At 40.9% G+C, this 12538-nt stretch overlaps 1 protein-coding gene across 1 annotated transcript in view; it reads left to right on the top strand.

The window, feature by feature from the left end:
- GRIK5 (glutamate ionotropic receptor kainate type subunit 5) overlaps window positions 1-12538 on the top strand; it is a 564883-nt gene that overhangs the window by 463900 nt on the left and 88445 nt on the right. The window contains exon 14 of the mRNA XM_077456650.1: window positions 3045-3154. Coding sequence (XP_077312776.1) covers window positions 3045-3154 — 110 coding nt within the window. The remainder of the gene's footprint in view (window positions 1-3044; window positions 3155-12538) is intronic.

The raw sequence follows: 12538 nt of genomic DNA on the forward strand, positions 1-12538 counted from the left end.
ACGGTCAGACTTTAGTGTGACCGTGTGTATGAAAGACAGCTTGAGCGGAATTCCATCGGAATTCCGTCAGAGAAACCTTCTGAGTTTATTTGGATGGTAAAAACGCTTGTGTGTACACAGCATAAGGGTTTGCTGAGCCTTTAAATGGTCTCTCAGTCTGGTTCAATAGATTAGGCACAATTAGGGGGAAGACTGTTGACTTGACATTTGTCCAGAAGACAGTAACTGACCCCCTCCACAAGGAGGGTAAGTGACAAAAGGTCATTGCCAAAGAAGCTGGCTGTTTACAGAGTGCTGTATCCAAGCATATTAATGAAAAGTTAAGTGGAAGGAAAGATGTGGTAGAAAAAGGTGCACAAGCAACAGGGATAACTGCAGCCTTGAGAGGATTGTCAGTGCTTAAAGAGCCACCACAGACAGACAAATCCAGGACATGGGCTACAACTATCACATTCCTTGTGTCAAGCCACTCCTGAACCATTAGAAGCATTATCCCATTCTTACCTGGGCTAAAGAAAAAAAAGACTGCACTGTTGCTCAGTGCTCCAAATTCCTATTTTCGGGTGAAAGTAAATTTTGCATTTCATTTGGAAATCAAGGTCCCAGAGTCTGGAGGAAGAGTAGAGAGATGCAGAATCCAAGTTGCATGAGGGCCAGTGTAAAGTTTCCACAGTCATTGATGATTTGGGTAGCCATGTCATCTGCTGGTATTGGCCCACTTTGTTTTATCAAGTCCAAAGTCAGGACAGCCCTCTATCAGGAAATTCTAGAGCACTTTGTGCTTCCCTCTGCTGACCGACTTTATGGAGATGCTGATTTCAATTTCCAGCAGGACTTGGCACCTGCCCACACTGCCAAAAGTACCAATACCTGGTTTAATGATCATGCTATCACTGTGCTTGATTGTCCAGCAAACTCGCCTCACCTAAACCCCATAGAGAATCGGTGGGATATTGTCAAGAAGAAAATGAAAGACACCAGAACCAACAATACAGATGAGCTGAAGGCCACTATCAAAGCAACCTGGGCTTCCATAACACCTCAGCAGAGCCACAGGCTGATTGCCTCCATGCCAAACCACATTGATGCAATAATTCATGCAAAAGGAGCCCCAACCAAGTATTGAGTGCATACTATACTGTATATGGACATACTTTTCAGTAAACCGATATTTCTGTATTAAAAAAATACTTTTATTATTGGTATTATGTAATATTCAAATTTACCGAGATACTGAATTTTGGGTTTTCACTAGCTATATGCCATAATCATCAAAATTAAAAGAAAGAAATGCTGGAATATATCTAATTTATGAGTTTCACTTTTTGAATTGAATGACTTAAATACATTAACTTTTTGATGGTATTCTAATTTTTTGAGATGCACCTGTATAATTTTCATTGGTACATTCACAATCCATTCCCTAGACCCTCCTTCCCTGAAAGTGTATACCCAGCACAATGTGATATACATACTTGGTTATGTTCATGTGTTCTCATTTCTATTCATATGCACTAGTCATTCAGGAGTAGTCAATAAGGCAGTGAAAAGAGCCAGTCATATTTCAGTGTACTGCAGTCAGATCAGTTATAAAATGATTTCTGGTTGGTTGATTTAGGTCTCTGAACCTTGACCCATCACCATTGCTCTTTGCACTTCTTTACTGAGTAGCTGGCCATACACTTGTACAATTTGTAATGAAGGTTTGAACAGTCGCACAAAAATTTTCAGTGCGTTTGAGTAATTTTCATTTACCCTTAAAATAATATTTTCGGAATAAATGGACTTTCCCGAATGAAAAACACTTACACTGTTAGAAAATGTGTTCACGAAAAAATTTCCAATTTTTTTCATTTTCTCGTCACCACAGTCAAAAATGAATGCCGATTTGACCCCACTAAGAATTAGTTAACCAAACGAACATTCTTAAAATGAAATATTTTGAACAAATATTTTCAATGTGAAAGAAATCCATTGCAAATAATTAAATTTTTTTTTTTTTTTTACTTTCCAAAGACCATGTTAAAATAAAAATTAAAATCTAGCAAAATAGTGTGTTTAATTTATTACTGTCTGTGTCCTGTACAGGAAGATTTCCTACCACTTCATGATCATTGTGATTGGGACATTAAGGGAGGAAAATCTCCACAACTGGGCCACAGTTAACAGTAAAAATTCATTAAGGGCTGTAATCTTCTTATACTCTTTCCCCAGCACAAAATCTATAAAAATGTGGCAGAGGTTGTAGCCCTTCTCCATGGTGATCAAAAAATTAAAACTTTCCTGGAATTCCACTTGTATTAACTTCTAGTTGTGCCATTCTAGAAGCATTATTATCACTGCAGTATACTAATGGCTGAACTTTTGCACAGTTAACATTGGTTGAAGCCTATGGTAACAGGGATGAGCAAGATGGCACACAACCACTCGTGTGTCATGTCAGTAACACATGTATATTAAAAGATTTCTAGCCTGCCTGCAAGTGCCATCAGAACAACTCTTATTGTTTCTGTCCCTGCATAGTTTGGCATTTTGTTGGTGAGAAAGTGAACTGTGTACTTCACCGACACCATGGCCGTCCACCTGGAACACATTTGCTAGTAGGTTAAAATGACAGTGTAGTCATCTTTTCTGGGTGTACTGATACATTGGGAAGCTGTGGTCCGCCTGCACTGTTGGACACAGTTGCACAGCCTACCATGGCTATAGTTACCTCCCTTGCCTCATGGTTATTTTGTACCCAGTTTACACTGCGTTTTTATGTTTAGAGGTATGAATTTCAAGCTGTAATCTTCATTCTATAAATATATAACTACACACACATGACATGGGGTTTTCTAATGCATACACTTTTGCAGTATATACACATGACACAAATGATCTTCCCCTTAGAGCTTTAGGCTTCATAGTGTGATCGCTCATATACATGTAAACCCTTTTTTGCTGTGCTCTCTACTTGTATTTGTGCACCCTAACCCTCTCAGTGTGCCTCTTGTATACATATGTTCCCTCCTGTATATATTCCAATCCCATGTCTCCCACAGGGCCGGAAGCCTGGGTACTTCTCCTTCTTGGATCCTTTCTCTCCTGCTGTCTGGCTCTTCATGTTGTTGGCTTATCTGGCCGTCAGCTGTGTGCTGTTCTTGGCAGCCAGGTAATAACCCCTGTTTATCCAACCTCCCTGTGCACTGAACTATAGATACATCTGCTGTAATGAGACTTGTGTACCTCTAATGTGCTGAACCCTTATCACCTATAGAATGCTAAGCCCTTTGCACTTAAATGTTCTTTGAAGCCTGACATTCCAGAACTTTTGCATGATCCCAGTGCACTGTAATACATTTTTAGTTGTAAAAACCTAAGTAAGCTTGGATATTTTACATATAACAATGCACTGAAAAAATGTGAATTTGTTTGCTTTATATGCCATTCAGACTTCTGAAATATCAAGCAATTTACCACCTGAGGCATTGTATTTAATAAACATTATTAGCATTATTCAAATATTTGTAGAATTATATTGTATCTTCTTTTAAACAAACAAGCCTAACTTGGACCATGTGCAGCACCCATTATGGTACCATATTATTACTGTCTGAAATCTGAAAATACTGGTCTCATTTTATGATGTGATATATCACAGACCTTAAATGACCTTGCTGTAGCTATCAGCAACCTGAAGCTGTTTGCTGGTGGGGCATGGTAGAACTAGGATAGTTCCAGAAAATTTAGAGGGCTCTTGGATATCTATGCCTGGTCTAGTACAGTTTGTTACAATCAGCCTCTGGAATGTCTTCAGCTGTTGATGAAAAAAAGCCCAGTCACCCAGATTTAAAAAAAGGAATATTTTAAGGTAATCAAAGCTCTGATAGACATTCTATATAGTATATTTATTCTGGAATAAATAAAAACATGGATATTGCCCACAATAATGAAGTATAAAAACTGCATGGTAGTGGTAGGCAACACCTCCATTTCTTTGCTGAAGGTATTATATATGATATGGTCAAACATTTGCGGAAGCCTAACAATCCCATCTATATGAGTTTGCTGCATATCAATTGTCAACACCAAGGGCATTAATATGGAGTCGCCCCCCCATTTTTGAGGCAATAACAGCTACTGTACAATTCTTCAGGGATGGCTTTCCAGAAGATTTTTTTAGTGTATCTTTGGGAATTTAGGCCAATTATACCAACGTAATTGGCTTTTTAATTCACCCAAAAGTGTTCAGTAGGATTGAGGCCGGGACTTTGTGCAAGTCCCCTGAGTTCTTCCTCACTCAAATCATCAAATCTTGTTTATATGGAGCTGGCTTTGTACACAGGGGAACAGTCTTGTTGGAACATAAAATGGTCTTCCCCAAATGGTTGCCACAAGGTTGTAAGTGCACAATTGTCTAAAATATCTGTTTATGATGTCACATTAACTGTGCTCTTCACCAACTCAGCAATTTCCAAAGAAGCTATTCAATTGCAATAAGTTTAGGGAGAGTTAATGTAACGCTGCATGAGAAATGTATAGAAAACAACTAATCCAAGTGGAAGACACCAGAGGTTTGGGCTTTCACTTACTGGCTTCCTGTCTAAAATTAATAACATATACCTGGAGATAATTTACCCTTTTATGAGAGGCTTATTTCACATGTGGCACTACGTGAAGTCTACTTAGTTATACTCAACTACTGAAACAGTAGAAACAAATAGACAATTAGAGTCTCCGAGTCCGAGGCACTGTTTTTTAACTCTGTAAAATTTAATGTGGAATAAAGACGGGACATAAGATTTTACTGTCAATGCAGCCTGATGATTTTCTTCTAATTCATCAGTCCTGAACATCTTAGATTCTTGTTTTTTTGACGACTGAGCTGACCTTTTCTCTGCAAACAGAGAAATTCAGCAGATCAATTGCTTTTGTCTGACTGAAGCCAATAATTGCTCCACTAACACAAAAAAGGACTAGCAATTTGTCATTATATTGAGTGACTGAAAAAGAACGAACAAGTGAAATATAAACTGTGTAAAACAGGAAAGCAGGAAATAATATACATTCTAAAGAAAAACTGTATGTGTTCCTGCAGAACAAAAAAGTAGCAGTGGAGGATTTAATTGCACGTCTGAACACTGATATCATAGCGCATTATATATATATATATATATATATATATATATATATATATATATATATATATATATATATATATACACACATATACATACACACACACACATTATATATAGATGACCACTGCCTTGCTAAAGAAGCTGAGGGTAAAGGTGATGGACTGGCAAAGTATGTCTTCAGACCTAAACCCCAAACAGAAGGTGGTGGAGCGCAAGGTCTCTAACACCCACCAGCTCTGTGATGTCATCATGAAGGAGTGGAAGAGGACTCCAGTGGCAACCTGTGAAGCTCTGGTGACCTCCATGCCTAAGAGGGTTAAGGCAGTGCTGGAAGGTAATGGTGGCCACACAAAATATTAACACTTTGGACCCAATTTGGACATTTTCACTTGGACATGTTGCCAGCGGTTTAGACATTAATGGCTGTGTGTTGAGTTATTTTGAGGGGACAGCAATTTTACACTTTTATACAAGCTGTACACTCACTACTTTACATTGTAGCAAAGTTTCATTTCTTCAGTGTTGTCACATGAAAAAATAGAAGACAATATTTACAAAAAAAAAAAATATATATATATATATATATACACATACAGTTGTGCTCATAGTTTACATACCCTAGCAGAATTTATGATTTTCTTGGCCATTTTTCAGAGGATATGAATGTGATAACACAAAAAAATTCTTTCACTCATGGTTATTATAAATCAACTGTGTTTACTCTTTTTAAATCATAATGACAACAGAAACTACCCAAATGACCCTGATCAAAAGCTTACATACCCTGGTGATTTTGGCCTGATAACATGCACACAAGTTGACACAAATGGGTTTGAATTATTATTATTATTATACAGGATTTATATAATGTCGATAGTTTACGCAGCGCTTTACAACATTAGGGCAGACAGTACAATTACAATACAATTCAATGCAGGGGGGAATCAGGGTGCCCTGCTCATTACAGAGTGTACAATCTAGGTTTGAATGATTATTACAGGTAGCCGTCCTCACCTGTGATCTGTTTACTTGTAATTAGTGTGTGTGTGAAAAAGGTCAATGCGTTTGTGGACTCCTGACAGACCCTTGCATATTTCATCCAGTGCTACACTGATGTTTCTGGATTCTGAGTCATGGGGAAAGCAGAAGAATTGTCAAAGGATCTGCGGGAAAAGGTAGTTGAACTGTACAAAACAGGAAAGGGATATAAAAAGATATCCAATAAAATGAGAATATCCTCTGAAAAATGGCCAAGAGATCATAAATTCTGCTAGGGTATGTAAACTTATGAGCACAACTGTATATATGTATATATATGTGTGTGTGTATGTGTATATATATATATATATATATATATATATATATATATATATATATATATATATATATATATATATATATATATATATATATTAATATACTATGTATAAATAATAAAAAAAACAGATTCTCCATCCATGCTAAATAGCACAGAAGCCCCTGCTGCAGGTATAGTATTTAGTGCTGTCTGTTGGCAATTTTATGCCAAGCTCCTTTGATGTTACAATCAAAGGATGTCGGGCGGTGGAGTGTGGACAGGACCACCCGCTAGGTGAATTGAATTTCAGAGGATACATGCTCTGTGCTTTGGCCAGCTTAATGCATCTAGTTATGCAGTTAAGGGGGGGGGGGGGCAGCAAAAATGCACAGCTAAGTTGCTTTTTTGCCACCCACCAACAACCCCCCTTAAGCTGCAATAGGCAGCGAACTGGGGTGTTTACACGCTGTGGTCTTGATGTGGCAAAGTTTACCAGACTTGTAGCAATTAGCGGGCAGCAAGCCCCAAATGCCAAACGCACACCGAATGCCACAAGCAAATGGGTAGGTGACGCAACAACCTTGAACCCTCATTCAATGCATGTTTTTTGGCAAAAATGGAGTTTAAACAGGTGGCTAGGAGGCATCACATTGCTTCCTCATTGCCCGTCAGTAGCCTTTGAAGTGCGTCCTGAACTTGGATTGGGCTTCAGAGAAAAGTGAGATTTAGATGCACATTTAAATCTACTCTAAACACTATCCTTATTCTTCAAAAATAATCCATGTGCAAACACTACTTAAAGCAGAACTTCACTTACTACTGCCTTCCCTCCTTATCTGAGTGCATTGGATGTTTTTTTTCTGGGAGTTAGTACCTAAGTTGACAGGTACCCGCTCCTGCTTCTGCACAGATGCCTAGGGAAGTTCGACTGCCCCTTCAACTGCCCGCATCCTCCTGGGACATGTCACAGGTTCCAGGAGGCTGCAGGACCATTCACAGAGCTCGCGCATTGTGCAGTAAGGAGTTGGCTGTGAAGCTGCAGGAAGTCATAGCTGGCTTCCCACAGTCAACATGGTGGTACTGGGGTCCCAAAAAATTGCCAAGAATCAGCTCAGGCGAAGACAGAACTGGATCCCTGAGCTTGGTGACGTTTTGTTAAAGAGGAGGGGCCACCTTAAAAAAAAAAAATCATTAAAAGTCAGCAGCTACAAATACTGCAGCTGCTGACTTTTAATAAATGGACACTTACCTGTCCAGGGTGCCCGCAATGTCAGCAGCAGATTCCTACATAAAGTGGGAACATGAAGCATGAATGTAGCCACCCTCTTATGCCGCACACACACGACCGGAAATTCTGAAAATTAGAGCTTTTGGTCGGAAAATGCGATCGTGTGTATGCTCCATCGGACTTTTGCTGGACGAATTTCGGCCAGCAAAAGATTGAGAGCATGTTCTCAATTTTGAGGTCGCAAAAAAGTTCCGACCTCAAAATGCGTTTGTGTGTGTGTGTGTATGCAATTCCGACACGCAAAAACTCACGCATGCTCAGATTCAACTACGAGACAGAAGCTGTTGGCTACTGGCTATTGAACTTCCTTTTTCTAGTCCCGTCGTACGTGTTGTACGTCACCGCGTTCTTGACGGTCGGAATTTGGTGTGACCGTGTGTATGCAAGACAGCTTGAGCGAAATCCCATCGGAATTCCGTCAGGAAAACCATCAGAGCTTTTTCCGACCAAAATTCCAATCGTGTGTACGCGGCATAACAGGAAGTCAGATCACAGCAGCAAAAAAAAAAAAAAAAGAGTTTGAAGATGCGGAGGAGGCTGAGAGTAATAAAAAGCACTTTTTAAATGAATACGTACTTGAATAGAATTATTTTTTTTAACCAAAGTTTAAAGCGAACAACACAACCCGATTTGCTGCAGAAGATAATGTTTCTTATTTGTAACAGATAGCATAAACCTTTTAATTCTAATTTTCTTTTTTATACAGCCCTGATATGATGTAACAGAGGAAAAAAAAAGTCTCTCCGGGAAAGAACGGGTTAGAAATAAATTGCAGCTTTTGCCTACGAAAGCCCTATTTAGATTTACAATATATTTGACCTATTCGGGTATACGTATGCTAAATTAAAACTTGTTAGGTTGCCGAATGCGAGACATCAGAACCCCGAGGCATGAAACACGGCTAATTTCCCCACACTGTTCTGTTTGTTTTGGAGTGTAGATGCTAGATGAGCTCTGCAAACACAGGAAGAGTAAACAACAAGCACCGTACAAAATACGCATTCACTCATTCATATCCAGTTTTCACGCATTTATATCTGGCCCAACAGCAAAATATGCAGCTGCAGAAAGCATAAAAAAAAAATATTAAAGTGGAAATAAACTCTTTTTTTGCACTTGTACTTACAGGTAAGCCTATATAATAAGGCTCACTTGTAGGTAATGTGAATATCTCCTAAATTAATTTTAAATTTTTAGGAGATATTCACCCTGCATGCAGCCGGTGATGTCACTGGAGCATGCTCTCTGAAGGCATACCCGTCATGTCCCTTCAGAGCCCTGGGCCATGGCTCCCGTGGACATGCGTGGGAGTAACATCATCGTGGCACATCCAATGAGACAGCCAGAGCATGCAAACCTGGAAGGAAGACCAGGTGAAGATGGAAGCCCTCTCAGCGGTGACAGCGCGCCACTAGAGGGCTTTGTTCTAAGGTAAGTATTTCATAATGTGCTAGTATGTGATGCATACAAGCACATTATGCCTTTACCTTGCAGGGTCAAAAAAAAAAATAAGGACCCTTTCACACTGACGATCCGTTCAGGCCCGCCTGTCAGTTTTTCAGGCGGACCTGAACGGATGCTCCATAGACCTCTATGGAGCGTCGGATGTCAGCGGTGACATGTCCGCTGACATCCGACCCGCTCCGATCCGAAAAAGTGTGACGGAGGAAAAAGCTATTTTTCCATCCGTCTGCGGATCGGATCGGGTGACGACGGACACTGCGGTCCGTCGTCATCCAATCTCCCATAGGGGAGAGCGGCGCTGTGACAGGTCTGTCCCTGCGCAGTGTGCAGAGACGGACCTGTCATCTCCCTGCTCAGCGGGGATCGACGGAGTGATCCCCGCTGAGCAAACGGATATCCACGGGGCGGATCAGCACTGATCCGCCCCATGTGAAAGGACCCTTAAATTGGTGCAGTTTACTACCGCTTTAACCACTTCAGTCCCGGAAGATTTGGCTGCCGAATGACCAGGCCATTTTTTTTGCAATTCGGCACTGCGTCACTTTAACTGACAATTGCGCGGACGAGCGATGTTGTACCCAAACACAATTGAGGTCCTTTTTTTCCCCACAAATAGAGATTTCTTTTGGTGGTATTTGATCACCTCTGCGATTTTGATTTTTTTGCGCTATATACAAAAAATTGCCGACCAATTTTGAAAAAAACACAATATTTTGTACTTTTTCTATAATAAATATCCCAATTTTTTTTTTAAAAAGCTATTTTTTTCTCATTTTAGGCTGATATGTATTCTTTAACATATTTTTGGTAAAAAAAAAATCACATAAGCGTATATTGATTGGTTTCCGCAAAAGTTATAGCGTCTACAAAACAGGGGATAGACTTACAGCATTTTTATTTTTATTTTTTTACTAGTAATGACAGCGATCTGCGATTTTTATTGGGACTGCAACATTATGGCGGACACATCAGACACTTTTGACATATTTTTTGGGACCATTGGCATTTATACAGCGATAAGTGCTATAAAAATGCACTGATTACTGTAAAAATTACACTGATAGGGAAGAGGTTAACACTCGGGGGCGATCAAGAGGTTAACTGTGTTCCCTGTGTGTATTTCTAACTGTAGGGGGAGGGGACTGACGTAGAGGAAGTTACGGATCGTGGTTCCTAGTTAATAGGAACACACAATCTGTCTCTCCTCACAGAGTAGAACAGTCATACCCCCCCCCCCCCCAACATTTCAGATGGGAATGAGGGACACTTATCAGCAAAAGTCTGCAGGCATAGGACACACCCCTTACCACGCCCCCTTAAAGAAGAATTGTACAAAAAATCAAGATTGGTTAAACCCACAAGTGCTTTTTTTTACCACTACTATTCCTTTATATTGGCTTTTGGAATTTACAAATGCAGCAATTTAGAAATCAAATGAAAGGTTTAGCGCTAGAAAACACTTTTTTAAGGATAAAAAGTGCATTTTATATACAACTATATAGATCAGACCAAAATGAGGGACAAATGAGGAGGAATGAGGGACAGAGGGACATTGCTCCAAATCAGGGACAGTCCCTCCAAATCAGGGACAGTTGGGAGGTATGGAACAGAGATTTGTGTGTTTACACATGTTCTGCCTCTTGTGCCTGCAATTGCTCGTGGCTGGTGGTCATCGCAAGTGTCAGCCACGAGCATCGGCACCCCCACAGTGCACCTGCTATCCCGATCCCACGAGCCAACGTATAGCTACGAGGGCTCTCAGGATCGTGCCGACCTGCCACAGTAAAATGATGGCGGCTGGCAAGCAGTTAAACAGGCCATGGGGTTGATTTATGAAAGGGAAATAGGCTGTTCACTTCACAAGGGATGTTGCACTTTGCAAGGGAATTTCCTCCAGCGCTTAGAGAATGAGATGCACCTGTGCTGATTTTCATCATCAATTTATGTGCAGCTAAAAATGCATTTTTTTTCAATAGTTCCCTGCATGTAATTGTGTATTCGTTGCAAAGTGAAATTTCACCACATTCACCAATCTCTGTGGAAAAGTCCCTTGCAAATTGCAACTTTCCTTGCAACGTGAACAGTCTCTTTGTCTTTAGACAACCAACCCCACTGTCACTTTGCTTTGGATGACATAGTGGATGACTTACTAACTGCAAACAGCAGAGCTTCAAGGGGTTGTAAACCTTTGAGGTTTTTCACCTCAATGCATTCTATGCATTGAGGTAAAAAACCTCCTTTAAAGCTGCAGCTCCCCCAAGCCCCCTTTTACTTACCTGTACCCCCTTTATCACGACCCGGGGACAAGCACAGCAAAAGCTGGTGTCTCGGGTCCTGATTGGATGGATTGATAGCAGCGCAGCCATTGGCTCTCACTGCTGTCAATCCAATCCAATGATCGGGCGTCGGGGGGCGGGGCCGAGTCATTCATTTGGCTTCTATGGAAGCCGAGTGAATGACTCAGGAGCGCGCCCGCAAGGTAACCCCCCGGGAGAGCGCTTCTCCTAGGGGTTATCTAATTCAGGGCTGATTCGTGAGAGCCGCTGAGGGACCCATGAAGAGGATGTTCGGGGCCACTCTGTGAAAAACGAACTGCACAGTGGAGGTAAGTATGACGTTTGTTTTTTCTAAAAGGTAGCTTTAGTGTCACTTATTCACTTCTTTCAATAAGCTCTGGGGGAAAGTTCCTTTGCAAAGTAATTTTGCTCTGGAAGGGCAAGGTGACATGGAAGTTGATTAAAATAGAAGTAAACTCTCCTATTGTTTTCAGGCAAGGAAGCTGCCATCTTGGCTTCTGTTTGATCTTCAACTGCCATGATGCTACACATGTGATCAGTTTTGACACCAGCCATTGGACGGTCAGACAGTTTGGTTGAGAATACAACCAATGTGACAATTACAATTACCGTCATGTGCCGGAAATGTAACTTTTTTTTTAAACTGTTAAATCGATGGGTATACTTCCGCTTTAAAGTAGCTGTAAAGCCTCAAGGTTTTTTACCTTCATGCAATCTATGCATGGAGATTTAAAAAAAAAAACCTGTGTGCAGCAACCTCCTCAGCTCCCCCCCCCCCCCAATACTTACCTGAGCCCGATCCAGGGATGTGCACAAGTGCAACTGCTCTCTCGGGTCTCTTCCTCCTCATTGGCTGAGACAGCAGAAATTGCCTCCCGCTACTGTCAATCATTGCCAGTAAGCCAAATAGGAGAGAGCGGGGTTAGGCCCGGGCCATACTCCACGTGTGAATAGACACACAGAGCAGTGGCTCGGGACTGAGCCTGTATTTCCAGGTTGTCATTGATCTGCCCCTTGGGGGTATATTATCACTCCAGCTTGGGCTTAAAAGAGAACGTAGCATAAAATG

This window comes from Lithobates pipiens, unplaced genomic scaffold (genome assembly GCF_037356315.1).
Source record: "Lithobates pipiens isolate NorthernLeopardFrog02 unplaced genomic scaffold, aLitPip1_a1.2 Scaffold_27, whole genome shotgun sequence".
NCBI lineage: Eukaryota > Metazoa > Chordata > Amphibia > Anura > Ranidae > Lithobates > Lithobates pipiens.